Source organism: Notolepis coatsorum (assembly GCF_963971535.1).
Source record: "Notolepis coatsorum genome assembly, chromosome: 9".
NCBI lineage: Eukaryota > Metazoa > Chordata > Actinopteri > Aulopiformes > Paralepididae > Notolepis > Notolepis coatsorum.
The window spans coordinates 151660222-151678460 of record NC_140173.1 but is presented as its reverse complement, the minus strand read 5'-3'; the positions used below and the strand labels follow the sequence as shown (position 1 = coordinate 151678460).

The 18239-nt window shown below is 42.5% G+C and overlaps 1 protein-coding gene across 1 annotated transcript in view; it reads left to right on the top strand.

Annotated features, from left to right (window-relative positions):
* Window positions 1-17954, top strand: part of LOC311233932 (cone cGMP-specific 3',5'-cyclic phosphodiesterase subunit alpha'-like) — a gene marked incomplete at both ends in the record, with an annotated part of 56341 nt that extends 38387 nt beyond the window's left edge. Inside the window, 7 exon segments of the mRNA XM_084320988.1 lie at window positions 1960-2060; window positions 4770-4877; window positions 8330-8393; window positions 10731-10805; window positions 12878-12961; window positions 13510-13657; window positions 17917-17954. Coding sequence (XP_084177114.1) covers window positions 1960-2060; window positions 4770-4877; window positions 8330-8393; window positions 10731-10805; window positions 12878-12961; window positions 13510-13657; window positions 17917-17954 — 618 coding nt within the window.
* Window positions 17955-18239: the final 285 nt, after the last annotated feature.

Here is an 18239-nt window from a genome sequence, read left to right as displayed (position 1 = left end):
TAACAAATACCGATATACCGATATTGTCCAACTCTTAATTTCCGATACCGATATCAACCGATATCAACCGATACCGATATATGCAGGGTTTCCCCCCCCAAAAAATGGAATAATTTCAGGTAATTAACATTACATATCTCTTGTTGTGGAGTTAACACAACATTATGCATACTTTTGACAATAAATAAAATCAGAATTTGTTCTTACTTGCTTGTCTGGGTAAATAAAGGTTAAATAAATGTAAAAATTAAATAAATAAAAATTGAAAACCGATACCGATATTTTCCGATATCACATTTTAACGCCGATATCGGCCGATAATATCGGTAGGCCGATAACATCGGACATCCCTACTTTAAATCATTTAAATGAATCTCCAAAGTTAAAGCATTAACTATGACAGCCCTATAGCTCCCACGCTTCTCCGTTGCTGCACATGTTTTTATTGTTATTATTTGTATATTCCGTTTCAGTCTACCGCAGAGCCAGCTCTTAAAAAAAATTGCACCTCTACTGCAAGGGGGCGCGGTATCGTTCACGCCTCGTTAGCAGCACTGCCAGGTTAATGGGGCACGGTGACCGCAGTAGCAGTAGCAGAGCAGAGCAGAGCTCAGAGTCCTACGAGCTGCATCTGTACGTTGATAAAGTCTTATGAGAGTTTGAATATAAACCAGCTAAATGAAATATAGATTGTTGGAGACCATGCTACTCTCTCTCTCTCAGTCACTTCACACTATTAATAATAATAATATTAATCAGTTAATAATAATGACTGATTCGGGGGGCGACAGTGGCTCGGGGAGGTATAGAGCGGTCGTCTGGTAAACCCGGAGGTTCTCCCGGTTCGATTCCCGGCGCTCCTCCTCCCGGGCAGCGTGTCCAAGTGTCCTTGAGCAAGACACTTAACCCCTAACTGCTCCCGATCAGCAGGTCGGCACCTTGCATGGTCGCCTCCGCCGTCGGTGTGTGAGTGTGTGAGTGAAACGGGGTCAAATGTGAGGAACAGATTGTAAAGCGCTTTGGATAAAAGCTGCTATATATACAGTAAATGCAGCCATTTACCATTTAATAAAATTAATTTATGATCAAGTTAATTCATTAATAAAAAAAAATATGGATATTAACATTTAAATGTAGAAAATATTGTGTTTTTACTGGAGACCAGGGACGTGCACAGGACTTTAGAGGGGCAGGTGCTCAAAGGCTGAAAAGGGCACTACACTTGTGTGTATATATTAACCGAGCGCGAGTAGCGCGATTTTTAAGGGCCCTTTTCGGGAGGGGGGCCCCCTTTTTATGCTTTTTGGGGGGTTTTGGTGATCAAATATTGAATATTGAACTATAATAATCAGTGCAGGAGCTCACTTATCCTTGAAAGACACTTTTATCACTGACTTAAAAGGCCCATACATCTCCATAAATGTTCAGGGGGGAGGGAATAAGTGCTTACCCTACAGACCCCAAGAAGTGCTGTATATTCTGTATTGTTTAATATAAATGCATTTTTTATTCCAATCCCGATTTGTATTTGAGATTCCCAAATCCCATCGGACTTGACTTCTTCGTGTCCCTCAATGAGTGTAATACCAGCATTCAACTGTATGCGCCAGAGCGGTTTCTATCATCATCATCATCATCATCATCACCACCCACGCTATGCATAAAATATATAGGTGCGTGGAGAGGCACGCTGAGGAGGCCGTGCAAACTGCAATGGAATATGGGGCATCTCTCTCTCTCTTTACCTAATAATTTGATTCTATCCTGACATTTTTCAGTTGGAAAGGCAGTCTATATGCGTAACGGTAATTATTTTTTTTATTTTTTTTTAAAGGGCACTTTTTTGATGAGGCTCAAAAAGGCAGGTGCTCAAGCACCCCTTGGCCTCTATGTGTGCACGTGCCTGCTGGAGACCATGCCGAGACTCATCTGTCTGCTGCTGTGTCTATCTCCCTATAGCCGCTCAACATCTACCAGAACCTGCAGAAGCGCCAGTTCGAGACCGTGCAGCATTTGTTCGAGGTCTGCATCATCGCCACCGACCTGGCCCTCTACTTCAAGTAAGACATGATTCTTGTTCACGAGAACCGTCCTATTATTAAAGCTCTTATACACTTGAGCCAGGGGTGTAAAAAGTATACCCAGAAATTATTCTTAAGTGAAAGTATGGGGTATACCGTCTCCAAATCGTACTCAAGTAAAAGTCAGAGTATCTGGCTAAAAACAACACTTGAGAAAAAGTTAAAAAAAAAAGTGTCTACTTTAAATGTACTTCTTAAAAGTAAAAGTAAAACAAAATGTCTGACCGTCTATTCTTCTGATGTGGCGTCACAGTGTTTAATCAAAGATCCCCCGCTTTCTAGTCTCGCACACAAGGACCAATCAGCATGGGGTATGGGGGCGGGTTCATTTTCCATCGATGGGGATTTGATTGGCTGTTTTTTTTTTTTAAATAAAGCGCGGCCGCAGGATTAATAACGGCAACGTTCGTTCGGCCAGAGAAACAAATATACTAATTAAAATGGTTGGACCTGCGAGATCTGTACTTTGTACTTTGTATAGTTCTGCATTTTAAATGTAAGGAGTAAAAAAAAGTATGTTTTTTTTTCTCTGAAATGTAATTGAGTAAAAGTAGAAGTATACAAACCTAATAATACTCGAGTAAAGTACAAATCCCCCCAAAACAGTACTTGAGTATTGTAACAAAGTACAATTACTCAAGTACTTTACACCCCTGCCTTTGAGGAAGACGTGAGCTATACAGTACAGAATGTCCCACGTGAGAGAGACATGCGATACACATCCATCCCGGGGTCAGAGGTCAGAGGTCTAATCAGAGGCTCCCGGGGTCAGAGGTCAGAGGTCTAATCAGAGGCTCCCACCCGGACGTCCCCAGAGTTTAAGGCTTAAAACCAGATGCGATCGAGCCTTTGCTGTGGCTGCCCCGCCCGCGCCTCTGGAACCAGGGGCGGTCCTTCCTACAGGCGATATAGGCGGTTGCCTAGAGCGCCACCCAGAGGGGGGCGCCAAGAATAAAAAAAAAATAAAAAAAAAAGTGTTGTGGTAAACCTCGCCTAGAGCACCAAATGTGCTAGGTCCGCCCCTGTCTGGAACAGTCTACCTGCTAACATTAGGTCTGCCCAGTGCAGTCACTTGCCACTTTTAACCTCTTTAAGCATCGGACGGCCCGACTCGCGCGCACGTCGCGGCACACTTTGCCCTCGTCTGTCGGCTCCGGGCTGCGTTTTCTTTCGCCGATCAACCGATACATTGTTGGAAAGTTGAATTTTGCCGCCTTTTCGATCGTCACCGCACTCGACCGATTATTGCGTGATTCCATTCTCGAGTTACAAGACGAAACATCCGGCGAGCGGCGTCCTTTTGACAAGCCGCTCTGACGACGAGTGACCGCGTCCGGTTGTGAGCCGTTCTGACCGGAACTGACCAGTGACCGCTGATGGCGAAAAAAATTATTGACCACCGTTGTTGTAGCCAACGAGTGTCCCAGACGGGTGCTGACAGTGGGGGAGGGTGACACAAGAAGACGAAGAAGCCTATTGTTTTGACGGCCATTTTGGATAATCATGCAGCATTTTTACTGGTACAGTGTACACACATTACAAAAACCTTTGTAAAACATTTTCCGTGGGATTTTTATAAACCGGACTGGACCTGTACTACATAAGACTTCAGGCTATGGGTTAGGGTCCAGCTTCTACACCTCTCAGCTGGAACTTAAAAACAGGCATCTGGCAACCAGTAAAAATAAATGTGAGTACACAAAACCTTTACTTCAGTGTGTTCAAACCTCTGTTACTCTATTTCATTAGCACTCAATGTGATATTTTTCTTTATTGTGTAAGAAACTTCAGAATGTTACCTTTAAAAAGAGACCTGACTTGTGCACGTGCTATAAGTATAATACATTGTTTTTTTTTTTTTTTTTTTTTTTTACTTTGGGTATGCAATTGTCAAAAACAAAACAAGAAATCGCCCCATTTTTGCCCGATGCTTAAGCGGTTAAATCGCTGCTTAAAACCCATCTATTCAGCCTGGCCTTCTAAATCCGTTGTATAGGGCATCCGCTTAGTTTCAATGTGATTTTAATGTATATATGTTTTAATTGTTTGATATGGTTTGAGTATAGTATCTTGATTTTTTTTTTTTTTTAATCCACTTTTCTATTTTTCTCCCATCCCAATTTTCGTATCGTCCAATTCAACCCTCCCCTGTCTTTGAACGCTGTTTCTTGCCTCCCACAAGCCGGCTGCAATAGCACGAGTCCCCTCCGATACTCGAGGTAACAGCCGTCGCATCTTTCCACCCGCGCGTCTCGATCTTTCAGCGTCGGGGGTCTGGGCTTTTGGAGGGGCCCCGCCCCTGTCGCTTCCTGATTCTACTGCGCAGGCGCACCAACCGACCTGTAGGAGTCGCTGTCCACAACGCCCAATCCCCACCCATCAGTTTTCCCTCCCCCTAATACGGCCAATGTGTATTAGTGCGGACGACCAGCTAAACTGAAAGCAATGTGGAGCGCTGGGCTCGAACAGGGAGGCGAATCTGTTCGAGCCCAGTCTCCAGTATTCTTGGTGAGCGCCTTGCCCACTGCACCACGTAGCCGCCCCGTATCTTGAATTTTGTGTAAATCTTTCAGAACTTTGTCAACTGCTGTTGTTTAAAATGTGCTATATAAATAAAATAGACTTGACTTGACATGAACGGCCCGAGCACTGGCACTTCTGTAACGTTGTCTGGTCTTCTCCCTTCAGGAAGAGGTCATTGTTCCAGAAGATTGTGGAAGCCGTAGAACCAATGCCAGAGGAGAAGGATAGAATCGCCCACATCTCCAACAACGCAGTCAGGAAGGAGATCATCATGTAAGTCAACAACCCATGAATCTATTGAGATGAAGCAGAGGTTCAGATTGACTGAGACCAAAATAGGAAATGCACATTCAACATCCCATAATACTGACCTGTCTGCCATCAAGCATATCCTCCTCTGACTCTATGGCACACAGTAGTATAACTAGAAGTATTTTTTATCAAAAAGGAAGTTACTGGAGCAAAATTCACTAGTGTGTAGGCTACTTGGCAGCCATTTTATAGGGTAGATTACTTGGCAGCCATTTTATAGTGTAGATTACTTGGCAGCCATCTTATAGTGTAGGGTACTTGGCAGCCATCTTATAGTGTAGATTACTTGGCAGCCATCTTATAGTGTAGGTTACTTGGCAGCCATCTTATAGTGTAGATTACTTGGCAGCCATTTTATAGTGTAGATTACTTGGCAGCCATTTTATAGTGTAGGTTACTTGGCAGCCATCTTATAGTGTAGATTACTTGGCAGCCATTTTATAGTGTAGATTACTTGGCAGCCATTTTATAGTGTAGGTTACTTGGCAGCCATCTTATAGTGTAGGTTACTTGGCAACCATCTTATAGTGTAGATTACTTGGCAGCCATCTTATAGTGTAGGTTACTTGGCAGCCATCTTATAGTGTAGATTACTTGGCAGCCATTTTATAGTGTAGATTACTTGGCAGCCATTTTATAGGGTAGATTACTTGGCAGCCATCTTATAGTGTAGATTACTTGGCAGCCATCTTATAGTGTAGGTTACTTGGCAGCCATTTTATAGGGTAGATTACTTGGCAGCCATTTTATAGGGTAGATTACTTGGCAGCCATCTTATAGTGTAGATTACTTGGCAGCCATCTTATAGTGTAGGCTACTTGGCAGCCATCTTATAGTGTAGGGTACTTGGCAGCCATCTTATAGTGTAGGCTACTTGGCAGCCATCTTATAGTGTAGATTACTTGGCAGCCATCTTATAGGGTAGATTACTTGGCAGCCATCTTATAGGGTAGATTACTTGGCAGCCATCTTATAGGGTAGATTACTTGGCAGCCATCTTATAGTGTAGGGTACTTGGCAGCCATCTTATAGTGTAGGCTACTTGGCAGCCATCTTATAGTGTAGATTACTTGGCAGCCATCTTATAGTGTAGGGTACTTGGCAGCCATCTTATAGTGTAGGGTACTTGGCAGCCATCTTATAGTGTAGATTACTGAAGGAGAGATTACTCCTTTCTATCCGCTCCAGTTTTTTTGTATTTTTTTTTTTATAATCTTTTTCCCCCTTCTTTTTCCGTTTTTCTCCCCATCCCAATGTTAGTCGTTATGCCAATTCCCGATCCCCTTCCAGGTCGCTGCGCACCAGTGGCGGCTCTGCTACTAGGGGCGCGCGGGCGCCGCCCCACCTGCTGTTAAATCAGAGAAGAAGAAAATAAAACGTTTTCGTTTTTTGTTTTATAGCCCTATAAATAATATAAACATGTTTAAAATGAATAATATTTACTCATTTTAAGTATGTTTGTATTTCCAATGCACAATATAACGTTATTATCTAAAATAAAAAAACTCTCGTTTTCCTGAGCAGGAAGTGACGTTTTTTTTTATTTTTTTTATTTTTTCGTATTTCTCGGCCCGGGCTAGACGCGATAGCGCTCTGAGCGCGCGTCACAGTTTGATCGCTGTATCCGTCACAGCCAATCAGTGCATAACGCGTTGTGCGTTGAAATATGACTATTATGTTGGAATCCGGGCGCGATTTGAAGCGGTCTAGCCAGTAGCGTCAAGAATTTCTGTAGCCGCATTTCGCGGAGACGCTCTCTGATTGGCCGACGCCAGTATTTTTTTCCGTAGCAGAATTTCACAGAGACGATCTCTGATTGGCCGAATCCAATTTCTAATGTTCCAATTCTAGCTTATTCCTAGGTTGGTCCGTTGGTTGTGTTGTTGTGAGATGCAGGCAGCTGTTTGTCTTATAGCGTGCCGTGACTGCAAGTTCTTTAGACTGTTAAGCTTAGGCACTCTTTCAAAGTTGGTTAAGGTTAGAGTTTGTCTTAGAGCATGGCGATAGAACGCCAGGTAGTTTGCAGTCTGTTCGAGCGGAAATGGACAAAGGAATGAAGTACTTGTGTTGTGTGGTGCTTCTGCTAACAAGCTAACACTTGGCTAACAAGCTATATGGCGGATGCAGTCTGGACACAGTGGACAGTGGTCTGGAATACATCAACAGTGGATTATATTATACACTACTTTATCAAGGCAAGCCCTCCTGCCCTGGACGTGTCAACTAAACAGTGAGTCTCTCTCTCTCTCGCTTTTGGATTGAAAATACGTGGATTATGGCTTGTTCAATATCGTCTATGTTTGAATGAATTAATGAATGAGAACTTTATTAACAGATTGCAGAATGGGTACAATACAGTACGGCTCAATACACACAATTGTTAAGGGGATGCAGACCAGAGAAAGACGTTTGTCTTGTTTACATCAGGGTCCCAGATTTTCGATTCATATCGATAGTTTAATAGCTAGCCTTGGCTCGTTTAACAATATGCAAAATATGTGTACAGCCCTGTACTCATACTGAAGTTATTCTTGGTATATAATAGGTCTGATTGTGTAACGAATCGATTCCACGTCGCGCTGTGTGTGAGAGAGAGAAGGAGAGAGGGAGAGATCTGCGTGTGTTTGGAGACGGAGCGAGTTTTGTTTCTAACTTTTCTATTTATATATTGTGTTTCAAGTTGTGAATTAGACTATACTTTATTTGACTGGTTGTGTGTTGTTGTAGTAACAGCTGAGCGACTCGTTCATAAGAGCCGATTCATTGCCGTGAGCGTGAGTCGAATCGCTCACGTCTTGCCATGAGTCGGTTGCGTGGTACTGTACATGTTTGCAAAATGTTTGGTATAGCGCCCCTAGTGGCGAAGCATCCACGGGCCGCCACTGCTGCGCACTCTACCCCCTACCGTCGGTCTGGGAGAGCGGAGACTACCACGTGCTTCCTCCGACACATGTGTAGCCACTAGCCAGCCCACCGCTTCTTTTCACCTGGAAGCGCGGACTCTCACTGGGAGAGTGTAACGTGTGGAAGGTCACACTACCTCTCCCAGATCCTTCCCTTGCTGTGCAGGTGCCCCGACCGAACTGTAGGAGTCGCTGTTTTACAACGACCAGGACCCACCCACGCCGGGTTTCCCACCCTCTAACACTGCCAATTGTGTCAGTATGGACGGTCGGCCAAGCCGGAGGAGGCACCACAGCCGGATTCGATCCCACTGGCTCTGTGGTGGTAGACACTAGACGCTTAGTCCGCTGCGCTACCCGGCCGCCCTATCCGCTCCAGTTTTGTGGAAGGCAGATTGGCCTTATTGTTCAGCGCCCGCTCTAATGAGCCTCTCCTGACCTTTAGGCTCCTCCTCCTTGTGAACTTTAGACACTCAAGCGGCCTTCTTGACCTCTGTCTCTCTCCTGCAGGGCAATGATGATGACAGCGTGTGACTTGTCAGCCATCACTAAACCATGGGAGGTCCAGAGCAAGGTCAGTATGCTCACGAAATAGAGAAATGTGTCAATTTTCATTTACACACATGTCATATACTGTACATACTATATCATATACATATACATACTAGGCCTGTCCCCGACTAAGGGTTTTGTATAGTCTTCGATTGGCCGAAATGAGCAGATAGTCATTCCATTTGGGCTGTGGGGGTGCTTAACTCATTGACTGCCACGCTGTTTTCCCATCTGTACTCCCTGGCGTCCATCGTTTTTCAGACCATTTTGGAGATGTTTGCAGACCCAGCGTATATTCTATATTATAGCTACAGTATGGAGACAATACTATGGCTCATTTCAAAGGCAATATTTATACTCCAACAGGGAACAAACCGTTTATTTCGACATACCTTCGTTCTTGCGCAATCCCAGGCTAAAAAGCGTCGCGTTTACAAAGTAATCCATACTCAAGTCATTTCCTAGAATGCGAGATATTGCTCGCAGCATGCGCAGTTTGTGCTTGTTGCTCGTCGTCGGACGCCTATATATTTCCAGGTCAAAGGTAGCATGACCATACTGTACATACAATTTTTCTATTCACAATATAGTATATTGTGACAATAACAATAACACATTAGACTGCGTTAGAATGCGAGGATTCAATTCTAAATGAACATTTATTACAAGACAACATGAAATACTAAATAAATCACACCACATAAGGAAAGTATATAGAAGGCATCAATAAAACAAAATGATAATAAATGATACTTTATGTTTATAGTGTCCTATATGTTACTTTATGTTTATATTAGATATTTTTTATCATGTCAAGCCCGAGCCCTATTTTCTGAAAATCCGCCTAAAAATACATACCTAAGTAAATGGAAGATTGCTCCACTTCTACAAGGCCCATTAGCATGTTCTTGGTATCTAGGGACATCTATGGATCTCAGGGAATGTATTCCCCATGTCAGCAATATTGGAGTTCGGTAAAATAGAACATTGTGCCTGAATCCTTACAGTTACGTTACCTTGGTCAGCAGGTCCGACAAACCAACCCCGTCCGCTCTTCCTCCGAAGTGTCTGAACAGGAACAGGAACAATTTAAATAAATAACGTCAGTTGGCTCTAGGGGGCGCTCTGTCGGCGCGGTGAACAGATAACGTTACATCCTCCTCGGCCGGTTTGACTTTAAAGTATTTGTGTGATTTACCAGCAGTGCTGAGTCCAACGTAGTCTGGTGAAAACGCACCTTATGGATCGATCGGCACCTTTTGTCCTCTTCGTAATAATAATCTCTGAGGCGGTTTGCCGAGTCGACTATTCGACTAGTCGAGGTCAGGCCTAATACATACTATGGCATACATGTCATATACATACATACATACATACATACATACATACATACATACATACATACATACATACATACATACATACATACATACATACATACATACATACATACATACATACATACATACATACATACATACATACATACATACATACATACATACATACATACATACATACACACACACACACATACATACATACATACATACATACATACATACATACATACATACATACATACATACATACATACATACATACATACATACATACATACATACATACATACATACATACATACATACATACATACATACATACATACATACATACATACATACATACAGTACACACATACATACATACATACATACATACATACATACATACATACATACATACATACATACATACATACATACATACATACATACATACATACATACATACATACATACATACATACATACAATGTCATATACAATGTCATATATGTGGCATACTATATCATATATAATATGTCATATACATATACATAGTGTCATATACTGTACCATGTCATATACATACTATGTCATACACTATGTCATATACATATACACAAACTATGTCATACATACTATGTCATACATGTCATTGTACTATGTCATATACATACTATGTCATATACATACATACTATGTCATATACATACATACTATGTCACATACATACTATGTCATACATGTCATGGTACTATGTCATATACATACTATGTCATATACATACATACTATGTCATATACATACTATGTCATATACACATATACACATACTATGTCATATACATACTATGTCATACATGTCATTGTACTATGTCATATACATATATACATACTATGTCATATACATACATCCTATGTCATACATGTCATTGTACTATGTCATATACATACTATGTCATATATATACTATGTGGTATAGATGTCACATACTATATGGTGTAGACTCAAGGAGTCCTGTTGCTTCTCTCCTAGGTGGCCCTGATGGTGGCCGCTGAGTTCTGGGAGCAGGGAGACCTGGAGAGGAATGTTCTTGAACAGCAGCCCATTGTAAGAGCTTAACCCTTTCACTGCCACACTACCGAAGGGTTAACCGTTTCACTACCGCACGACAGAAGCTTAACCCTTTCACTGCCATACGACCGAAGGGTTAACCCTTTCACTGCCGCACGACAGAAGCTTAACCCTTTCACTGCCACACGACCGAAGGGTTAACCCTTTCACTGCCGCACGACAGAAGCTTAACCCTTTCACTGCCACACTACCGAAGGGTTAACCGTTTCACTACCGCACGACAGAATGTTAACCCCTGCACTGCCACACTACCAAAGGGTTAACCGTTTCACTACCGCACGACAGAATGTTAACCCCTGCACTGCCACACTACAGAAGGGTTAACCGTTTCACTACCGCACTACAGAATGTTAACCCCTGCACTGCCACACTACCAAAGGGTTAACCCTTTCACTGCCGCACGACAGAAGGTTAACCCCTGCACTGCCACACTACCAAAGGGTTAACCCTTTCACTGCCGCACGACAGAAGGTTAACCCTTTCACTGCCACACGACAGAAGGGTTAACCGTTTCACTACCACACTACAGAAGGTTAACCTTTCACTGTGACAATAGAGCAGGTTAACCCTTTCACTACCACACTACCCTTTCACTGCGACAATACAGAAGGTTAACCCGTTCACTGCCACACGACAAATGGTTAACCCTTTCACTGCCACACTACAGAAGGGTTAACCGTTTCACTACCGCACAACAGAAGGTTAACCCTTTCACTGCCACACTACAGAAGGGTTAACCGTTTCACTACCGCACGACAGAAGGTTAACCCTTTCACTGCTACACTACCAAAGGGTTAACTGTTTCACTGCCGCACGACAGAAGGTTAACCCTTTCACTGCCACACTACCGAAGGGTTAACCGTTTCACTACCGCACGACAGCATGTTAACCCCTGCACTGCCACACTACCAAAGGGTTAACCGTTTCACTACCGCACGACAGAATGTTAACCCCTGCACTGCCACACTACAGAAGGGTTAACCGTTTCACTACCGCACTACAGAATGTTAACCCCTGCACTGCCACACTACCAAAGGGTTAACCCTTTCACTGCCGCACGACAGAAGGTACAGAAGGTTAACCCCTGCACTGCCACACTACCAAAGGGTTAACCCTTTCACTGCCGCACGACAGAAGGTTACCCCTTTCACTGCCACACGACAGAAGGGTTAACCGTTTCACTGCCGCACTACAGAAGGTTAACCTTTCACTGTGACAATAGAGCAGGTTAACCCTTTCACTACCACACTACCCTTTCACTGTGACAATACAGAAGGTTAACCCGTTCACTGCCACACGACAACAGGTTAACCCTTTCACTGCCACACGACAAAGGGTTAACCCTTTCACTGCCACACTACAGAAGGTTAACCCTTTCACTACCACACTACAGAAGGTTAACCCTTTCACTGCTACACGACAAAGGGTTAACCCTTTCACTACCATTGATTGATTTATTGAAAACTTTATTAACAGATTGGGGAATGGGTACAATACAGTACGGCTCAATACACACAATTGATGCAGACCAGAGAAAGACTTTCGTCTTGTTTACATCAGGGGTCCCCATTTTCAATTCATAGTGACATTTATGACATACACGACATACAGATATACAGATATATATCATGACATTTATGACATACATGGCATACAGGTATATAGTACTGTTACATTTGTGACATACAAGATATACAAATATACAGTATTGTTTAACAGAGATCCTAACAGAAAATATATACATACGATGGGGAGGAGACTGTACATTAGGAGGGGGTAGGTGGGTGGGAAGGTTAACTCTTTCACTACCACACTACAGAATGTTAACCGTTTCACTACCACACTACAGACGGTTAACCCTTTCACTACCACACTACAGAAGGTTAACCTTTCACTACCACACTACAGAAGGTTAACCCTTTCACTACCACGTTACAGACGGAAATCATTCCTGTGGATGTATCTGCCTGTACTGTATGTGTTAGTCTCTGGTTGCAGCCCCCCCTCCCTCCCTGCATTAACCCCATAACTCCCTTCTCCCACCTCAGCCCATGATGGACAGGAACCACTCAGAAGAGTTACCCAAGATGCAGTGTGGCTTCATTGACTTTGTCTGCTCCTTTGTCTACAAGGTGAGCTGAAAGATACTAATAATGTTTACAGTTTACAGTACTGTGTGTTTTCCTGCTTTAGGACACACCAAGTGGACCATGGCATCAATTAAAATATCTCTTATTGAAAAGATCTCTATATCGTTTTCTTACACAATGTTTCTGTAAATCCAGTAAATAGACACCTAACAATAATGCAGGGCGTTAGAAATTCAAGCAAGACGTGTTTTGAAGAAAAGTGCTTTGCGGAGAAAATGCAAGATAATGAGAACGGTTTATAGTCCAGAATGTAGTTTATTCTGCACTAAACAGAGCAAACTAAAATAGAATTTGTTCTACAAATTACTCTCTCTTACACTCTCCTCTCTCACACTCTCCTCTCTCTCACTCTCTCTCTCTCACACTCTCCTCTCCCTCCCTCCCTCCCTCCCTCCTTCCCTCCCTCCCTCCCTCCCTCCCTCCCTCCCTCCCTCCCTCCCTCCCTCCCTCCCTCCCTCCCTCCCTCCTTCCCTCCCTCTCCCTCTCCCTCCCTCCTCTCCCTCCCTCCTTCCCTCCCTCCATGGCTCCAGGAGTTCTCCAGGTTCCACCCAGAGATACAGCCCATGTTTGATGGTCTGAACAACAACAGGAAAGAGTGGCGTGCGTTGGCCGACGTGTACGAGGCCAAGATGAAGGTCATCGAAGACGAGAAGAAGAGGCTGGAGGGTGGGGGCCAAGGTGAGCGGAACCAGTGTCATATAGGTGTCATACTATATCGTATATACTATGTCATATACATATACATACTATGTCATATACGTGTCATACTATATCATATATATACTATGTAATATACATATACATTAGGGGTGGAACGGTTCACAAAATCCACGGTTCGGTTCGCATCACGTTTTTGGGGTCAAAAAAATTTAACACTCCAAAAATGTAAACATGCTTCTCATTTATTTGAAAAAAAAGGTTTACAGCGGTTTGCCTTAAATAATGTTTTGCACACAAAGACCGAACTGAAAATATAGGCTACATTTGTCAAAGTATTAACTTAGTGCAAACAAACTTCAGGCCATCAACAAAGTATGCATATGCTCAACCTGCATTAGACTTTCCTTTCTTTAAAATAAACACAAAAAAACAATGTCAACAATGTTTAAATTCCCTGATTGTCAGTTCTTAACTCAATCCGCGCCTAGAGGTTTATGTGGTAAGAACGCCACCGCTTTAAAGAATAGGGATACATGGCGGTGTTTGCAGGGCTCAAACTATATTTTATATCATAGCAATGGATATAAAACTATTGCCCATTTGACATAGAGTATCTATCGTTCAATTTGTGAATATTTTTTTTTATTCATTTATACATTCCCGTTTTATACCGTGGTGAATATGAGTAAAATTTTAGAGTAATCCTGTGTAATCCCAGAAAACGCCGCTATGCAGCGTTTAGTGCATTTCACTAGAAACCGTGGCGTTTCTCGCATATATCAACAATCAATCTGAAATCAATGCTATATTATCGGTATTACAGTATGTTTCATCATGAATGCGTGAAAGGGTGGGGGGGGGTTCGTTTTTTTTATGCTCTGATCGTCACCAACGGCATACGGACCGGACTTTTTAGATCGACGTACAGGCCAAGCCAGATAGTTTCCAAGGATGTGCAATACCGGCCGCAAGGCGGCAGGTGGCGGTATTGGATGTTTGTGATCTCAGACTCATTCCCTATGATAACACAGGCTCCCTCGATGGATTATGAAGGGGAATATCGAATAAAATAAATAACGATAGAAAACCCGACTTTTCTCGGGTTTGGCGCTCAAGCGATGGCGAGTTAACCCAACTTTATACGTGAGTGGCGTCCAATGAGTTAACGGAAAGATTAGTTTTGCTTGAAATTAAAGTGCAGTATTTTAAATACAATGAAAGGAATATGGCTGGATTTCTTATCAAAAGGAAAAGTGTCACTGTGTTATAATAAATAAATAAATAAACAAACAAATTAGAAGACCATCGATATAAAATGCAGCATGAATCAAACTAACACACACACACACTGTACTGTTTCAAAACAACACTGCTCTGTTCATTCTATTTTTAAAATACGTACATTGTCTGTCTACATTTATTTAGACTAACATTATTTAAATATTGAGTGCAACACAGTAATTGTGAAACTGTGGTGGATTAACGTAATTCAACCACGGAAGTTGGAACGGTCTATGGGTTCGGGGATCCGCACGGACAATTTAGCGTGTGGTACCTTCAGACCTTCTCGACTCTAACGTTACCGGAGTCGAATCGAGTTGATAACATGCAGTGGAAAAGCGGCAATAGTCCCGGTTGGAGTTAGTAAACACAGTTGTATGTTAGCCTTCTTGGATGTTGAATAAACGCCTAGCATTGTCTTTCAACTCAGCGCCTCTCAGACTCCCATTTTCTCCTCTGCTAGCTAGTAGCTACGGTAACATTTCATTGGCTGTATTAGAGCTGGCGGGCTACCATAGTTAAAGGATAACTCCACTTTTTTTTTAAATTAGCTTATTTAACATCTTCCCTGGAGTTAGACAAGAAGATGCATACCTTTTTTGTCTCTGTGCGTGCATTTTAGCTTTGGGAATAGACGCTCCGTTAGCATAGCTTAGCTTCATCACTGGAAGTGGGGGAGGACAGTAGCCTTACAGTGCCTTACAGTGTATTGCAAGGTCTGACATTGACCAAACTTGATATGCATGACCTTGGTGGGCTCTAGGTCAACTCCTGAAAAGGGGGTCAATGTCAGACTTTGCAATCAAAAGTTAGGGGGCTAATAACCCTTGCCATAATTTCAGTGCGCCCCTAACTTTTGATTGCAAGGTCTGACATTGACCCCCTTTTCAGGAGTTGACCTAGAGCCCACCAAGGTCATGCATATCAAGTTTGGTCAATGTCAGACCTTGCAATACACTGTAAGGCACTGTAAGGCTACTGTCCTCCCCCACTTCCAGTGATGAAGCTAAGCTATGCTAACGGAGCGTCTATTCCCAAAGCTAAAATGCACGCACAGAGACAAAAAAGGTATGTATCTTCTTGTCTAACTCCAGGGAAGATGTTAAATAAGCTAATTTAAAAAAAAAGTGGAGTTATCCTTTAAACGTGCGTTGTACTTGTAGCCAGGGTGCGAACCATGGGGGAGCTGAGGGAGCCATGGCTCCCCTATATGAGACATCAGCCCCCCAGAAAACATGATTTGTGAATTTTTGGGTGGTCTCTAAAATACTGACAATAAATGCTATTTTTGCCATGCATTTCAATTTTTTTGTAATTTTCTGTATCGTCATCATCGTGTATAATAATAGAATTAGGCTATTTTGATGTAGGATTAATGATTTGCGCACTAATTCACCGTAATAGACAATAGCATAAATCTATGGGGTTGCGGCACTGCAGATATACCCTACTCGTAATAGATGGCTATTCTTGCGTTTACCATTCGGAGCGTGGCGGCGCTGCAGCCTGCGGGCACAAATCAAACTTCACCCGCCGTAAAAAGAAAATTAAATAAATACAGGTATTCAGGATAATGTCGAAAGTTAAACGAAATATCAAAGAAGTAAGCCTTCTAACCAATTTTGGTTTTACAAAGAAGGCGAAGCAGCCTGCTGCGGGGTCTACTTCTGTCACATGCAGATTTTGAGAATTGGGCAGATCTTCACCATCAGGTGGGTGGCGATAATGTTGCATTTGCCTACTACTATAATAATGTTAGACTCGATGTGTTTGGTCGTGGACTTGTTGTTCGGTGTTGGTTCATCCGTGTGTTTATAGTATGTGTAAATAGGACTGTTGTGTGTGAATTTTAGTGTTGGATCAGAGGGGTTCATCTGAGCATGTGTATTTCAATATGTGCGTCTTCATGCAGACACCTGTGTAGTGTGGACTATGTGTGGTTCTGTAACGTTACTCATACCTATAGCCTATGTCAGCAAGCGTCACAGTAAAGCGCTGAGTCATACTATATCATATATACTATGTAATATACATATACATACTATGTCATATACGTGTCATACTATATCATATATACTATGTAATATACATACCATGTCATATACATACTATGTCATACATATACTGTACATCCTATGTCATATACGTCATATACATTTTATGTCATGATACCAGAATTTCCCCCCAAGGGGATCAATAAAGGAATACCGAGAAATGTCGGGTATGGCGCTGAATGAGTTAAATGACTCATCAATGACTCGTCAAAACTCTATGGAGGCCATGTTAATGAACAGTTGTGATTGGAGGATCATCTCGACGAACAGTTGTGATTGGAGGATCAAGAAATGGGGGGACCTGCAGGTTTCAACAAGTTACATTTAAAGGGGAACTATCTTATAAATGGCATTTTTCAGTGTTTAGCATTGTTTCCTAGCTATGTGGACTTATATTAATATGATCTATGTCTCTAATTCTCATATTGGCGCATTCTTCCAATTCTCCTCTCACAATATTCACCCTAGCTGAACTGAGTCGTCTGAAAATGTGCTGATTTGTGATGTCAGAGAGACACCGCTGCATGATAATGTTCAGGCGGTGGTTCAGGTTTACCATTGTGGTTGGAGCCCAGGCTCAAAACGGCTTAAGATCTTGAGGTAGAAAAATGCTGTTTTTGAGGACTTGATTAGAAATACAAAACAATGAATTAAAAAAAATTAAAAATTACAGAGGTGTTCCATAAACTCACAGGAATTGTGTAAAAGTGCCCAAATAGTGAAAGAAATAGTAAAATAGTTCCCCTTTAAGACCGTTTTAAGACCACTTAGAGCTCAATAATAATAGTAATACCAACTTTCTCGACCATACTAACAAACAGTGACACCTGGTGGTGACACTGAGCTGGCGGCTGAACCTGTTAATTAAAATCCTTGTTTCTTGTTTCAGTTTGTTTCTTTGCCGTGACCATTTTTTTTTCTGCTCTTCAATTTCTTCAACAGACGAAGGAGGGAAATCGAAGACGTGTGTCATCTGCTGAACCCACCGCGCGTGTGTGTGTGTGCGTACGTGTGCGTGTGTGTGTGTGTGTGTGTGTGTGTGTGCGTGCGTGTGTGTGTGTGTGTGTGCGTGTGCGTGTGCACGAGGGAAAGAAGGGATGGAGAAGGAGCTCTGCGCTGCAGAAGGACGTTAATCACTCTGGTGTTTCCCTACACTGTACTGTATGACCCAGGCTACGTTCACACTGTACTGTATGACTCAGGCTGCGTTCACACTGTACTGTATGACACAGGCTACGTTCACACTGTACTGTATGACCCAGGCT